The sequence below is a fragment of the Amblyraja radiata genome, chromosome 2 (genome assembly GCF_010909765.2).
Source record: "Amblyraja radiata isolate CabotCenter1 chromosome 2, sAmbRad1.1.pri, whole genome shotgun sequence".
Lineage (NCBI taxonomy): Eukaryota > Metazoa > Chordata > Chondrichthyes > Rajiformes > Rajidae > Amblyraja > Amblyraja radiata.
In genome coordinates, this window is record NC_045957.1 from 48,676,921 (window position 1) to 48,694,387 (window position 17,467).

Sequence of the window (17,467 nt, forward strand, 5' to 3'; positions counted from 1 at the left end):
CAGGTGTACCGAGGTACAGTGAAATGCTTTTGTTGCACGTTGACCAGCCAGTGGAAAGACAATATATGATTACAATCAAGCCATTCGCAGTGTACAGACACACGATACAGGAATACATTTTAGTGCAAGGTAAAGCCAGTAAAGTCTGATCAAAGATCGTCCGAGGGTCCCCAATGAGGTAGACAGTAGTTCAGGACCGCTCCCTGGTACGGGTAGGATAGTTCAGTTGCCTGATAATACTTGGGAAGAAACTATCCAATGACCAATGCATATGCGGCTCCAAAGTGTAGTCACCTAGTAGAAACAATCAACGGTTTAGTAATGGTCGAAAGGCCTGTCAACAAACCAAGTCTGGCTCAACTACAATGGATGCTAGTCCATGGAAAACAGGATGTCTTTGTGAATCACATTAATGTTAAACCAACATCACACAAAAAAAGAAAAAATACCTACGAGTCCATGCTCCTCAGTTGAAAGCTCAAAAATATATTAGATTTGTAAAAAGAAGGTAGAAATGCAAAATCTGCTTGGAGTATTAAACAAGGCCATTTAGAATGTGTAAACATCTTTAGATTGTGATAGTTGTATGACAAAAGGAAGATTATATGCATTGTAAGCAAAGTCTTTGTTTTGCTGATATCATTTACACTGTTGCTACCATCTCTGCTGCAGCTTCTGACTTGATTATTGTTTTCTTCTTAAAGATTCCTCGGTGTGCAGCAGTGCCCCTGGATCTGGTCCAAGCTCTCCCAACAATAATTCCAGTAGCATGTCGTTGGAAAATAGATTATCTACTTCACCTGCCGAGGTAAGACAAGTGTTTGACAAGACGAACCATCGTACTTCTGTCTCCTTCATTTTCACCCTCATGTCCCAGCTCACTATCTTGAAGCCAAAAACTCTTCTGCCCCACCCTCTTGCACACTCGTTCTTGACCCTCATGTTTTGCTTTTCTTTTAAATTATTTTTGGCACCGACATCCGCAAAAGAAAATTCTTGGGGAATAATTTACACAATAAAGCATTGGAGAAGGCAGCTTGATAGAAAACAGCTGAGATTTCAGGTGTGCTGTCAGAGCTCTGTGAATGACTCATCCACTTGATGTTTGACCCCCCCCCTCCACCCCATCCCCCACCTCGGCCTTTGCTGTGCCATCTACAGATGAGTGCTCCGTACAGTTATACTTAGATTTACCATGGTATTTTGATGGCAGCTACTGCACAATCTCTTCATTGAGAATCACGAAAAAAGGTTTTACTTTATCCTTCTGGCAAACTGTTCATTCGAATAAAAATGTATATTTATCCAACAAGGGATAGTGTGCATGAACAAAAGAAACACAATTGCATTATTATTTCCCTGAAACATTTACCCGAGTAGGGCAAACAAGAATCAGAGGACATAGGATTGAGGTGAGAGGCAAAAGATTTAATAGGAACCTGAGGGGCAACTTTTTTGCACAGAGGGTGATGGGTATATGGAACGAGCTGTCAGAGGAGGTAGTTCAGGGAGGTATTAGAACATTAAAAAAAAAACATTTTAACTGGTACAGAGATATGAAAGGTTTCGAGGTTATTGACCAAATGCAGGCAAGTGGGACGAGTGTAGATGGGGCACTCTGATCGGCATGGGCAAGTTAGGTCAAATGGCCTTTTCTATGCTGAATGACTCTATGATGGATAAACATCCAATTCCCGCAAGATGGTCGGAAGAGTTTTATTTGGGCAATTCTTTTGAGTTGGTGTGAATATTACTAATATAAATGGATTTCTGAAAGTGTATTCTGTTCATTGTTTTAAGCAGAACCATAACTGTGTGCTGCAATCAGTGCAGTAGTATGCACTTTGGACACTATTCGGGTACTCCAATTGGATTGGGGACTCCAGTTTAAAATATTTTCCATGAGCTATATGAGCAATACCATTGATTTTTGTAGATACCTCCAAAACCTTTTACAGTGCCAACCGTGCTTGTAGTGCAGAACCAACAGAACCAACTACCACAGCCCACTCGCCTTAGTAATAGGGAGATGCTTTGCTAATGTACGTCAGCTCCAGTATCATAGCAAGTGGCTTTCCACTAAGCTAATGTATCTGAGACACAAAGACCGTCAGAAGCTGCTGTATCACTTCAGGTTTTGTCACTATCACTCTCATTAAACGCCCTTATTGGCCTGTACCCTCTTAGCTCCACTGTACAACTAAATTGCAAACACCTGCCAGAAAGCAGAAAGAAATGGTAAACCAAATCTGTTGGTTAGGACTAAAACATCTTTAGTGTGTTATATACAATAATAAATAGTCAGCCTGATGTTTAACGCAGTAATTTAATCTGAGCTCTCTTGATCTTTTCTCTTGGGCTTCAAGACAGCGGTTTATCACATCATCACTGCACCTCAGCTAAATTACAGCCTAAAACATTGCCTGCAATCTATTAGTCTATGTATGTGATAAGAATTTGTAGAAAATCACTTTCCCAGATGTTACCTGGTAGAAAGTGTGTGCTTGGATAACAGTAGCTTAAAGTCCGTAATTACAATTAACATCTTATTGTTTAAACATTTGTAGGCTGTGGTGGAGATCCTTCATCAAATATATGACAAGGATAATTGACTGAAACAAGTCAGATTTCTGTTATTACCTCAATTACCTATTCTATTATAACCATTATTAAACTTATTTTGAATGTTATAATAAATGTAAAAAAATTAAAATTAGTGTCCATTTTAAAAGTCACAACATATTCACACTGCATTGAAAGAAGAAGAATATTCTAAGGCTAAAATATTCTAAAGCTAAAACTTTTAGAGAACAATAGATATTTTAATACCAGAAATAAAGGGAGATGTATTGTACATGTTGTGCACAACAATATCTCAAGAGGCTGGTTTGTTTGTGTCCCCGCTGTTAAAGTAATCACATTATTAGCTTGCTAATACAATGAAAATAAAAAGAACGTTAAAATAGATTTGATGCTCAATTATTTGAAATTGGCAGTGTGCTTTGTGACCTGGATGAATCCTGGCACTTCCTGCATTAGCAGACAATCAATATTGTGACACCTTTGTTTTCAGTGACCTGTTTATGGGTGCAGACTCTCTGACCTAACGTTTCATGTCAAAATGCTCCTATAAACCCTCGGTGGGAGGTTCCACGGAGCAAAAACACTTGTGTTTTTCTTCATGTTAAGAATCAGCCAAAGCCTGCAAGAGAAACAGCATGGTACTCGCGGGTTGCTTTTTAATGTTTTTTTTTGTCCTGGATAATTGATATCTCAGAACCTAAAGGTCTCAAAAGCGGTGGTGACAAATTATTATAATTCTGTCAGGCCGGGACCCCGTAAACTGCTTTCCTCACGGAGGTGGCCCCCTTTTTTTGAATCACAGATGCTTTTTTGTTTGGGAAGTAAGCAATGATTGTTGCTGTACCGTTACACTAGGTGTTCTTTTACATCCCGGTTTCTCCTCTGTGGTCAGAGTCATGTTACAGCTGGGAGCCCCCAAGAAGCAACAAAATAGAAAAACTATAACTTTCTCTTGTGTTCTTAACTGCAGAGCAGAACATGTGGGACAGAACTTGATCTAATTGGGGAAAAGAATTAGGCTGGCTGTCCTGCCCTTGCTGCTAAAATTTCAGCTACTATTTAAAAAGAAATCGGAAGTGTGGTCGGAATTAATTCCTACTGCGTTTAACTGTTATGAGATACGGTAGAATGTTGGACTGTACAGATTGCTAATATTATTGTCAACACAATGTTCAAAGAGTGCCATAAATTCAGCTACACTTACAGTTCCGAATATTATCCTTTAAGTTGCGTGGTAGTTCTTGGAACTGAGTGCAATACAAGGGTGGGCAAGAGATTGAAAATAGTTGGTAATTTAAACTATCAACAATAGAATTTGATTCAAGAAACAGCTTACATAGCTAGACTAGACCCTTACAGCTGTATTCTTTCTGACAATATTCTTAGTTTATTTTATTTCAGAGATACAGCGTGGAAACAGGCCCTTCGGCCCACCGAGTTCGCGCTGACCAGCGATCTCCGCACACTAACACAATCCTACACACTAGGGACAATGTACAATTTTACAGAAGCCAATTAATCTACAAACCTGTATGTCTTTGGTGTGGGAGGAAACCGGAGCTCCTGGAGAAAATCCACGCAGGTCGCAGGGAGAACATACAAACTCCATACAGACAGCACCCATAGTCTGGATCGAACCGGGGTCTCTCGTGCTGTAAGGCAGCAACTCTAACAGTGCCACCATGCCGCTCCCTAAAATTCTTCTGGGACTTTTGTGTCTAGACACCACTGCAACACCAAAAATCAGTTAGTCACAAAAAGCAATGCTCAAAGGGGTTATATATATATTGAGGAACAATTATTGTTCACAGGCCAATATTAAATATGACACGTTTGTCATGTGTTGCCTTTTGGATGGGAATTAAAAATTGGAAACCCCTTTAACCATCCTTGAAGTTCAGATCAAGAATAAAGTTCCCAAGACATACAGTGTAATTTACCCTTAGCATGGTGGGTATCTTTTGTTTCCGAGTAGATATTCTTCCCCCAACCAACGTGCCCTAATCTTGTTATATCAGTGTTATTTCCTCCATTTCGTCTTGACTAAATGTTTGTTGTATTGCTTTTTAATATCATGCATTTTTAAAAAGATTTTGTGGCATATCTGAGAAATACCATGAAGTGTACTTAAATCTATATATTTTTCTCCTCATTGATGGCGTATCATTTCAAATCATGGATAGCCGTAATGTACTGTGTAAACAAAGAAAAATATATATCATATATTTCCACTCATTTTGAAACATGTTAAGTTCTGTTCATTGACTATTGCCCATCTTCATTGTCAATGTTACTCTGACAAAAATGTGTCTTTGTATTGACTTCGTGCTTACTTGTGTCTATCTATGTATTGGTTAAAAACACAGGTTGATTCATTATAAATTTTCCCTCTTGTTTCGATACATTTATAGTCCATAACTGTTATGCCTTGAACAGCAATCAGAGGGTGGACCAGCCTATTCAATTAAAATGTAAACTCTTAATGGTTTGCCTATATGTTTGATTAGCAGATCTAGTGAATTCAATTATTTTAATTGTCTCGTTGAGAAAACTATCTACAAACCTTTAGGAACTCCCATGTCAACTATGAAGAGCCATTCACATTGGGGGTTAACAATGGGTGCATGTATTAGTTTCTGCCATTTTGTGCAGGAATAATTGAGTCTCGAGCCATCACTTACAAAGGTTAATAGGTTCATTAGTGTATAACCCAAATTTATTCAGGTCGTGTATCCTATTGACACTTGAACAGGAAATAATGCATAAAGAGTAATGATGGAATCTGTGGACTGAAATGCATGCTTTATAACACAGGCCTCATTGCATGTTACCTGGATAGATTCACAGAGATTGATTCTGAACAGTATTATTGATCTGAGGAATTGAACCTGAGAAAAAAATACCTGGTGTTAAACCTCAACATTGCAACATTCACAGTGCATTGTACCCTGCACTAAATCATATTGCAGCTGAGAAAAAGAAGAAAAGTATTAATTTAATGAATAGGTGTTATTAAGCAGATGTAACCCTACTGTGTAATCTTTGGTCTTAAATTATCTCAATTAAGTACAATGTTCTCCAGAAACTGATGTACCTTGCAGAACATGAAATAGATTTCCCAATAAAGCAACTTAATTTGCTGTAGATAATAATAGAGTTCCTCTTCAACATAATAAAAAGAAAAGAAATCATGGAGATCTTTCAACAGGTTAAACAATCTAAGAAGAGAGAAACAAAATTAATGTTTCAAGTTGATGACCGTTCATCAGAACTGAATTCTGCTGTTTGATAAACACATTGCTAGCTGTAGATTAACATGATTTAAAAATGATATTTTTTTTCCATTGCAAGCTTATTCTCATCTCCATTATTAGTGCCTACCTAATGTACTGCCCTCCAAGGCAGATGGACAGTGAGTTCTAAACCGTATTTAAACCATGTGGTTTTGAATAGAATTCCAGTAAATGAGCAAGAATGGTCTATGTAGGGGTATCTCTTCAATCACAGAACTACTTACGACATGATTTGGGCACAACTTCCACTATCCACGGTTTTAAAGCTCAATACTATTTTTTGACATGTTAAGAAAGGAGGAAGCTATGTTTAAACTTCCCTAGTGTCTTATGAGCATTTTAAAACTGCCATGAATAGCAAGACTTCTGAAAGAATTATAAATGTTGGTTACAACCAATAATGACCCTTCAACCTTCATAACTTTATGGTTAGCTCATACAAGCCCCTGTATGAAATTAGGAATTTAACCCACATTCATTGACCTAAAGCTCCAAAGCAGTCCCAAATGTCACAATACTCACAAGAACAAAAATATTTCTATGCATAGAAAATAACAAATGCCTGGGAAGGAATGGGAAATGGCTCCTGATGTTTAGGGGCAGCTATTGTTCATTTGTTTGCTTGTGTACTTCATTTCTCAAAATATCTGCCAAGATTTCTCCATTTATTTTCAAATAAATTAGAGAGAAAATTGATTCCACAGCATATCCTCACATTCTCCATTTGCCTGGTTATCCTTGCCTTTGTACAGCTGTTCTGAAATTCCACAGGGAATATCTGACTAGCAGGAATGCGACTGTAGCATGCAATATGATATCATCATTGTACCCCCTGCACACCAGAACAAAGTCTCTTTTACTTTGCATGTCAGGAGTGCAACTTTGTTAAATCCACATCAACCCCTATTGATTTAAATTCTTCTTGTGTCCCATAAGTGTTGTTTCGGAGCCAAAAATCCTATACATATTTGACAATGTGAATTTACCAACCCTAATTATTTTGGTTACATTGAAAATACCCATTAAAAAAAAAAAAATTCATAGCCAATAACACCTAGTAATCAAGAACATTGTGCATCAATATAGTCATCAATATTGTCTCGATCTTTTACAACACTCTGGCATACTTCCAGGGTTATCTATTCGCAAGGTCTCACAACCGACATGTTGAATAATGCTGGAGGGAAAGTTGAAGAGTTTCTGCAAGAGTTATCTAATTTTTTCCACAGATTTTCTTTTCTCTGTTGCACACAGGTGGCTCACGATATCCCCTTGCAAACATGCAAATCCACTCTTAAGTATCGGTCCTCAAAAATGATCAAAATCCTATTTTGAAACTCACTTTTGTTCTGTAATCTCATTACTCTGTGAACACATTCAGCTGTGCTTAATTGTTACCTGTTTTAAATACTTTCTTGGCAAATGGCAATGTCCCTTTAAAAAGCATATATAAAGCAAATACTTGTGAAACAAGATGACTTCCATCTGTAACCCAGTTTAATTCCGGACCTTCAACCCCACCATCCTCCAACCCACCCCTCTCTGCTCCTATCCTCCCTGAATCCTGAGCTATGCTTTAAATCAAGAGTTTTGCAAAAGGCTATTTAACCATTGTGAGGTGTATTTGATGAACCAAGTCTTACAGTTGTTCTTCTCAACAGCAGTTGCAGCTGCATCACAGGATTCTGAACAGGGATGGATCAGTGAATGCAATAAATCTCTACACATCACCATCATTGCCCAATATTACTCTGCGTCTCCCAGCTACTGCTGTCTCTTCTGCTGCCTCTCAGATCAACGTACGTAATTATGAGTCGAAGGGTTACTTAATTTCTCTTATCTGTAATATTGTTTGAACTACATAATAATCCATCCTGACTTCCTGTGATACAGTCAAGTATTGTAATATTGTTACCATACTTCAACAAAAAAAAAATATCTGGTGTAAGTCTAGAGTAGTGGGGTCTGCACCTGTCCATAGAGCTGAGTCTGTAACCTTAATTGGGAGAATTACCAAGTGGAAGGTGGATGAGACCAGGCTTGAGAGTATAATTTCTTGACACCATCAAAGAAACCATTGAAGTCACAAGAGCAAATTACCTAATCACTCTTTGAGATGCAGACTTTGCACAACAAAAGGAAACCAAGAGGACTTTTTCTAAGAATAATAAAATAAGAAGTAGACTTGTTCCTGACTAAGGCCAGTGCCATGATGGTAAAGAGGTTGAAGATTACATTCCTGGACTTTCTTCACACCAAAGCAATTTCTGTCAGAATTCAAATAGCTGTGGTAGTTTAGATTTAATGATTGACATGAAGTAACTCAATTCACCACAGCCTGAATAGCGGGAAGTGACTTGCCAAGCAGCTCCTGGTGTATTATTATTTCTAGTCTGTTTTTCCTCTTTGTCAATTTTTTTCCCAGCATAATTTAATGCTGTATTTCCTGGTTCCTTATATAATACACAAATCCAAAAATTATGAACAAAAATGTTGTAATGTGAAAACTGTGTTTAATCCAGGGCAAAATAACAACTGTTTCAGAAATGTTTTCAAATTCATTTGCCTGCCTTCAAATATGTGATAACACTGAGAATGTGCCATAGGAAATTGTCAGCCAATTTTACATTATAGCTGCGTTTCTTTTCGAAATTCATCTCTTAGTTATTTTATGTTTGCAACTATTAAAAATCAAGTGATGAGATAAATGTCTTTGCACTAGTAGAATTGGCCTGTTTAGAGCATTTTTAAGTTGTTGAACAACCTAAGAACTGCCTCGACGTCCAGAGGTGAAGATGCAGAGGAAGAGATTGTCCAGTTAACTTTAGGTTTAGTTTAGTTTATTGTCATGTGTACCGAGGTACAGTGAAATGATTTTTGTAGCCTGCTAACCAGTCAGCGGAAAGACTATACTGTACATGATTACAATTGAGCATTCCACAGTGTGCAGATACATGATGAAGGGAATAATGTTTAGTGCAAAGTTAAAGTGCAGTAAAGTCCGATTAAAAGTAGTCTGAGGGTCTCTAATGAGCTAGATAGTAGCTTAGGACTGTACTCCAATTGTTGATAGGATAGGCAAAAATAAGCTTTGTGGCTTCAGCCTATTCCTTTTTCGGTCATTGATTATGTGAACGTTGTGTGAAATGGATACAGTGTTGGTTCATGTTCACACAGATTGTAAAGTTTTGGTCTTTTTAATTTATGACCTAAATAAACTATTAATTCATAAACTATTCATTCATTCATTCATTCATTTGGATGGTATGCTTGCAATAACTCTGCAAATGTTTGAAAGGATGCCATCAATCTATGGTCAAATCAGGTCCAGCAACTCCCAGGCTTATTGTGTCTCCCTTGCATCCACCATACTGGGCCTATGACATTGAGAGATCAGACTCAGAAAGAAGCCACGGTGGGGTTTGCTGACATTAGGCCTCCTCATGATCTGGCCAGGAAAGAGTCAAGCACTTATTTGGAGCCTATCATATCTCTTTTATGACAAATGTGGCAAAACTCTTGGGATCTAAGCCATTAAAATAATCCAGACTTTAAAAAAAAAAGTAATTTAGGAAGATTTCAATACTTATTGCAAAGACTCCCAGTACTGAACTAGAATATTGTTTTGTAGCATTCCAGAATAGCGAACACCGAGTATAGTTTTATGGACAATATATACATGGGCATCAATTCCCTTCACTTGATGGAGGTGACCCCCATATTACCCTAGGTACTCTAGATGGGTCAGCACCAGAGGCTACCAGCGTTCTGGTATAGATAAAGTGCAGAAATAGAGTAATAGAAAATCTGTACACGTGTTAAATGATCATAGACTGCCTCATCAATTGAGACTGGGTTATTTAATACTGCTTCTACTGCTGCCTATAGAGTATGTCAACACCAGGTATTTGTCCGAGGCTTGCAAGGGAGTTTGGACCATCATTACTCCACTAGATGTCCCCAAGTGCTTCTAGGCAGTGACAAATATAAGCTGTGCAAGACCTCAGCTGAAAAATGTATATCGCATTTCTGTAGTGTTTCTCGACCATCTCTGTATTCTCTCACTTACTTTACACTCAATTAAGTACATTGACTGCTGATTACTATTGGAACATGGGTAAGAGCAACTAATTTTAATAAAGCAAACACCAATGCGATTATTAACTGACCCTATAAGAATGGTTTCCTAGGTCTGAGCATGGTTTCAGACACATTCTTAAAGTCTCAAAATAATTACAGCTCTTTTTAGGGGTATCAAAGATAGAATGTCCAAGATGGCCAAGGTATCTATTGATCTGTATGTTGAGCTGACGGGGCAATAGGGATGTGTGGTGATGGATCTTGAAAATGTTTCTTTAGCTTTACAGATGTTTTTACACTGACAAAGAAAGATAAATTAATTAAACAGTGTGCAAGATATGCATTCCAAATTACATTTTAACTTAAATTAAAAAAATTGTTGTAGGTCTCAACAGCAAACCAAACTTCTGACAGACATCCCATTCAGGGAACAGCTCTTGCGGCTCAGTTCAGACGAAGTACTTCATCTGCTTTCTTGCCACCTGCACCTTTTGACGGGAAGGTTAACAGCACCCATCAAGCTCTGCTGCATCACGTACTACTGATGGAACAGGCTCGAAGACAGAGTCCGCTCACAACCGGTGAGTCTAAATTAGTAACTGAAACATTTGGATTTGTGCTGAAAGGTCATACTATGATTGCTTTATATTTTTGTGAAAACATGGAATCAGGTCTTTTTCATAAAAGGAGGAAAAGGGAACTTTATACAACAATTATTCTGCTTTCAAATTCATACCTGGCTGTCTCCTTTACAATGGTCAAAGAAATGACAGTGTTTCTCAATAAATCTAGAATATTGATAAACACAAATGTACAGACAAAACCTTTTTCCCCTCTCTTTGTGGTAATGTTCAGAATATAACTTTTAAAGAATGGTCTTGTCAGTCTGGCTGCAGGATACTGTATGTAATCTATAATTGCAGATTGTAATTGTAATATGAAATCTGTAATCTATAAATTACATACTGTAATTTTTGGATTGTGAAGTAAACCTTTCTTCAAAGATGGAAATTGGTGGTCTCAAAGATCAATGTGGCAACTATTGAGTGCTTATTATACCTTGAAAGTGGGGTGTCCGCCATGTTGGATCAGGAAGCAGAAGGATAGCCCATGAAGCATTTAAAATGCCCATCATGATAGATATAGGGGTTTGTTTGCTTGGAAGATGCTTACATGAAGTAAGACCACATCAGTATAAATCAATGGTAAACTGAGCCAGAAAATCATAGCCAAAGATAAGAAATGTGCAGGTGCATTATCTTCAAACGGGTTATTTCCCAGTTAGTTGTATGAAACTGTTCCAGCACAATCTGTCACCAATTAACTTTTGCTTCTCTTCAGCATGCAAGCTATGAACATAGCCAAACAGGGGCAACATCAGGAAAGACAGATTTAAACAAGTCTGTACCATTGGCCCAACACCTTTCTCAACCTTCCTTGCTCAAATATTGGCCCTTGCTCCCAGGGGAATGCAGTTATTTGATCAGAACTAATAGGACGCTCATAAAGTCAAAGAGTCAGAGAGAGGTACACCATAGAAACAGGTCCTTTGGGCCAGTGAATCAGTGCCAACCATCAGGCATGCATGTACAATATTCATAGTCAGGCAACATCTGTGAAATGAGAAACACAATTAAGGTATCAGGTCAGGGATCCTTCATCAGAAATGGACAGGAGAAAAAAAAAGTTTTACATGGCAAAGAGAATATCAGTGATAGGATTGGGCCGGGATTACTGTGGATCACCCAGTCAAATAAGTTAATAGGGGCATTAAGAGAATAATACCACAGCCAAAAAAGTGTAACGTGTTCCTAACAGAGGACTAAGGAATATGTTGAGCAAGTTAGCCACGCTAAGGGTATAAGAAAAAATAATTGTGAAAGAAGGATGATATATGACAGAAAAGGCCAGTTCTAAGGCCTAGAGCAAGTTGAGCAATCTGAAGTTGGAGTCTATACAGAGTCCAGAAGCTGTAATATAATCAAACGGAAGATGAGATGTTGTTCCTCAAGTTAGTATTGGTCTCCTAGCAATGCATCACAGTTAGCCTAACTATCTTGCACATGGTAAAAAAAATTTTGAGCAGTATTTAGATACAATTGCATTTCAATGTTACATATCTTATGCTAATTTAGAAATATTCCTAGTTCAAATTTGCACAATATATAGAGTTAATAGGGCTTGATGTTTCAATACCTGCAGTAAGTTGGCACTCTTGATATTGGCAGTGGGATTGTAGTGGTGAAAGGTAGGGTGGGTACGTCATCAGGGGGGCACCTCCTTCTTTGACGTTTGATTTGTAAGTCCACAACGTTTCCAGAGGGCTCAACGGTGATACCTGGCATCCCAGTTACACTCCCCTCAGTTCCATGCCCTCCTGCCCTCATACTGCAGCCCAATTGTTCTTTTTCCTTTTAATCCAAAGCCAATTGCAGCTTTTTTCTGCTGAATTTGACAATGACTTAATTGCTTGTAGGAGGGAGCGACCCCTTACCCACATTTTTTTCAATAGACTGGTCATAGATGTAGCAACAAATCCCCTGTATCCCACTTCTACAGGGAATATCTTGGTCTTCCAGCCATTCTGGGCAGCTTCATTTACCAGTTCAGTGTAATTGGTCTTTTTCCTCTCATATTCATTAATTCAAGGTAGCATTGACTTTGACATTTAACATTGACTTCTCCAATTTCAGGTATTCTTTGCTTTCTCCCTCCTTCCCCTCCCCTTCCCAGCGCTCCCACAGCCTACTGTCTCCGCCTCGTCCTTTATTCTTCCCACCCCCACATCAGTCTGTTGAAGGGTCTCGACCTGAAACGCCACCTATTCCTTTGCTCCATAGATGCTGCCTCACCCGCTGAGTTTCTCCAGCATTTTTGTCTACCTTCGAGTTTTCCAGCATCTGCAATTCTTTCTTAAACACATCAAGGTAGCAAGTTGGAGTGATAATATTAGATTTAGACATGGAGAATTTTGGAAAAAAAATAAATCTTTGAGGGTTAATGTTTTTTTTCATGATTCGTTGACCGCTTTTGGAAGATGCATATGCATGAGTATTAGAAAATGGTAGTTTATAATATCCAAGTGTTGTGCAAAGAGAATCAATTTGTAGGAGGCTGCACAAAGAAAGAAGGGTGTGGATTTAATTTTGCAGTAGATTAAAGCATTAGGACATTAATATGTATTAACCTCTGAAAAATCCTGGGATGGCAGGACTTTCATATGAAGAAAGACTGGGTAGACTCGGCTTGTACTCGCTAGAATTTAGAAGATTGAGGGGGGATCTTATAGAAACTTACAAAATTCTTAAGGGGTTGCACAGGCTAGATGCAGGAAGATTGTTCCCGATGTTGAGGAAGTCCAGAACAAGGGGTCACAGTTTAAGGATAAGGGGGAAGTCTTTTAGGACCGAGATGAGAAAAACATTTTTCACACAGAGAGTGGTGAATCTCTGGAATTCTCTGCCACAGAAGGTAGTTGAGGCCAGTTCATTGGCTATATTTAAGAGGGAATTAGATGTGGCCCTTGTGGCTAAAGGGATCAGGGGGTATGGAGAAAAGGTAGGTACAGGATACTGAGTTGGATATTGAATGGCGGTGCAGGCTTGAAGGGCCGAATGGCCTACTCCTGCACCTATTTTCTATGTTTCTAAACAGTTACCTATTCCTCTGTGGAAAATAAGAGAATCACAGACAAACAATACACATGCAAACATATCCTAAACCCAAGTGATGATGCAGTGCTTTATCCAGTATCACAGCAGCTGCCAAAAACACTTCATTATTTACGTCAACTAGTTATAATTTTCACATCTCACGCAACCAGTCTCAGGATACATTTTTTGGTCACAACTGCCACTTGACTGGAACAAATTTCAGCAAACATTATGATCAGCAGCTTGAACAGTCTTTCACAGTTGGCCTACTTAAATATTAATATGGAACCCGACCTGGATTGAAGCTGTTGCTGGGAGCAAACTTGGTACAAGCTGTGATTGCCTCTGTTTCTATAATTCATGGAGGTGATTTTCTTCAGGCTATCTATAAATCTGTTACAGCAAAATGTGGCAGGGAAGATCTTCTATTAAGAAGCCAGCAGATCCACATGGACAGCTATACTGTGTTGATAAACCCCTCTTGGCCTTTAGGCAGAAAAATCTGCCTGCTGAGCCTGCACTGGACTCGACCTGCCTAGTGTCCAGAGGTGGAAGACCTGCCCGATGTCCAGAAGCACCAGAAGGTTGAACTCAATGGTAAAGCATGGCAGTTCACGTCACAGGAAGACACTCTTTCTAGTTAATGCACTTCAAGGAATACAATTGTCTTTCAGAGCTCCTTCAGTCCACTACGCCTGTGCCAACCATGATGCCAATCCAGTTAACCTCGTCTGCCTGTACATGGTCCGTATCCCTCTATTCCCTCTTAAATGTTGAATTTAGAACAGCATAGCACAGTAACAGGCCCTTCAGCCCACAACATCAGTGTCAAAAGTGATTCCAAGGCAAACTAATCTCCTCTGGCTGGACAGGGTCGATATCCCTTCATTTCTTGCATATCTATGTGCCTATCCAAAAGCCATTTAAACATCACTATTGTATCTGCATCCACCATCATTCTCTGCAGCGCGTTCCTGGCACCCACCACTCTCCATGTAAATAGCTTGCCCTGCACATCTCTTTTAAATTTTCCCTCTCTGACATTAAAGATATTCCCTTTGATATTTTCAACCTGGGAAACAGGTTCTCCCTGTCTATCCTATCTGGTGCTTATGATTTTATATACTTCTATCAGGTCTCCCCTCAACCTCTAACACTCCAGCGAAAACAATTTCAGCTAACCTCTCCTTATTGCTAATACTGGTGAACCTTTTCTGCACCCTCTCCAAAGCCTCCATATCTTCCTGTAATAGACAGCCATTAGAGCCCAAAACAAAGCCTTGAAGCCACTGATACACTGCACATATCAGGTGCTGTAAGCATTGGTGCATTGATAAAGTCCTCGCAAAATGAATGTTAGCCTGAAGTAATCTAGACATGGAGGTGGCATGGTGGTGTAACGGTAGAGTTGCTGCCTAACAATGCTGGAGGCCCGGGTTTGATCCTGACTACGGGTGATGTCCATACAGAGTTTGTATGTTCTTCCCCGTCACCACGTGGGTTTTGCCCAAGTGCTCCAGTTTCCTCCCACACTCCAAAGATGTACCGTTTTGTTGGTTGGTTGGCTACGGAAAGATTTGTAAATTGTCACTAGGGTGTGGGATAGTCCTCGTGTACAGGGATCGCTGGTCGGCGCGGACTCGGTGGGTCGAAGGCCCTGTTTCTGTGCTGTATCTAAACTAAACTAGTCAAATATCCACAGTTCTGCTCATCCTCACAGACACTGGCAAAGATGTCCTTGTCAATGATTAGTCTGCAAGCCCAGCTGAAGAACGTATCGTGTACATACGATCCTTGGTGAAGGGAGATTTCCTGAGGGCAAACTCAAAGACAAAAGGAAAAGTGGAAAAAACTGCAGGAAACAGTTCAGCTTGAAGACCTTTCATCAATTTAAGTGTTCGCTGTATTTCTCTTGTCACAGATACGATGATCTGTTGAGTACTACCAGCATTGTCAGTGAGTTTTACTTCAGAAAAACGTAGGTACTTCCCTATAGTTCAGGGTGTGTTCCTAAGAATGAGATTGCCTTTGGAATGAGCACTAAAAGGCATAATTGTAGAATTATGTGCCGAGATGCATTACTGAAATAGCTGTGAGGAGCTGGAGTGCTGAGAAAATGGCAACTTTGGCAGTAAAGTATCAGCCATGGCTCAGAGAGAAGAGGCTTTCTATGAATTGTGCAGCCTGACAGGCGTTGAGAGAAATTGAAGGATCCATGTGGTCTGTCAACAAATAAAGAGGTTGCTGCCCCACATTTCAACACTGAGCAGCTGCACACACTACCCCACGGTCCACATACCAGTCTGAAGAAGGGACTCGACCTGAAATGTCACCTAATCCTTTTCCCCAGAGATGCTGCTTGACCCGCTGAGTTACTCCAGCATTTTTGTGTCTATCTTTGGTTTAGCATTTGCAGTTCCTTCCTGTTTGCCCTCACAGACAGTTTGTCTCACAAACTGAGCCTGGGGTAGGAGTGGTTTGCTGCTACATGAATGGTAGAAGACAAGTATTCACATTGTATCTGGCACCCTTGTTCCTGGCAGCACAACGAGAGTCTGAATGGATTTCCTTTTTAAAGTATCCAAGAGTTCAGACATGGAATACCAAGAGATGGCTTGTGCTGTGCGATAGAAGGTTATCCCGAGGTACCGTAGCCATTCCCGACAGCAAGCCTGGTTGGCCGTCAGCAAGCCTGGTTGGCCATCACGCAACCGGGAAGCCGCCCAGTCCAGGCCCTGCTCACCCCGTGGATGGGAGACGAAGGATTCAGATCAGAGGACCGAACAGCAGACGTGCTGCAGGAGACAGTGCAGTGCACCTCGGTGGTGGGGTGGGATGGGTCACTGCAGGCCCGGCAGCAGCCTGGGGCTTGGCTGGACGGCTCCAATCTGAAAGGCTGACCGCGTGCACCAGACGCGGCCTGCAGCTGCACGGAGCAGTGGAGCACTTAACCAAAAACAGGGACTTGAAATTGTCACCAAATCTGGCGACTCTTTATACTGTCTCAGTGTATCACTGCTATACATTTGTAATGTACCTGGAATGCTTATCTAAGGTGTATCTAAGTGCTTACTTATAGAGATACCTGTACTGAACTGTATACAAAAATACATTTTACGCTACCTCGGTATATGTGACTAATTAAGTAGCATTGAACCATTGAAGAATACTGAAATGGTCCAACAGGGTGGCACAATGACGCAACGGTAGAGTGTTGCCTTACAGCGCCAGAGACCCGTGTTCGATACTGACTACGGGTGCTGTCTGTATGGAGTTTGTACATAAAGATAAATACAAATGGCTGAAGTAACTCAGTGGGTTAGGCAACATCTCTGGAGAAAAAGGATGGGTGAGAACCCTTCTTCAGACTGGAAAGTGAGGTTAGAATAGATAACAAAGTAGAAAAGTTAAGATGGTTGATGCCCCATGGAGTTTGTACTTTCTCCCTATGAACTTGTGGGTTTTCTTTGGGTGCTCAGGTTTCCTCCCACGCTCCAAAGACGGACAGATTTGCAGGCTAATTAGCTTTGGTAAATTGTAAAGATTGAGCATGTTGTGTGTGTGTAGGTTAGTGCACGGGGTGAGCTGAAGAGCCTGTTCCCACGCTGTATCTCTAAAGTAAATTCTAAAGTCTAAAAAATCAGTACTCTGATTCGCCCAAGGTGGATACTGGTATAACATATATCTGACTTGATAACATCCATTTCTTATGTAGGGTAGCCTTTCAAGTGTTCTGCCCCTCTCCTTTACACCATCTTCAAAGGGAATGAGAAGACCATCGAAAGGAATCCTGCAAAGGAAACAGAAAATGCTGAAAAAATGCAGCTGGTCAGACAGCATGTGTGGAGAGAGACACAG

General features: G+C 40.0%; 1 protein-coding gene across 5 annotated transcripts in view; it reads left to right on the forward strand.

Annotated features, from left to right (window-relative positions):
- Positions 1-17,467, forward strand: part of hdac9 (histone deacetylase 9) — a 503,463-nt gene that overhangs the window by 376,044 nt on the left and 109,952 nt on the right. For all 5 annotated transcript variants that reach the window (XM_033045928.1, XM_033045918.1, XM_033045937.1 and 2 more), the window contains 3 exons: positions 705-808; positions 7,538-7,675; positions 10,342-10,537. In XM_033045928.1, the coding sequence (XP_032901819.1) occupies positions 705-808; positions 7,538-7,675; positions 10,342-10,537 (438 nt within the window). The remainder of the gene's footprint in view (positions 1-704; positions 809-7,537; positions 7,676-10,341; positions 10,538-17,467) is intronic.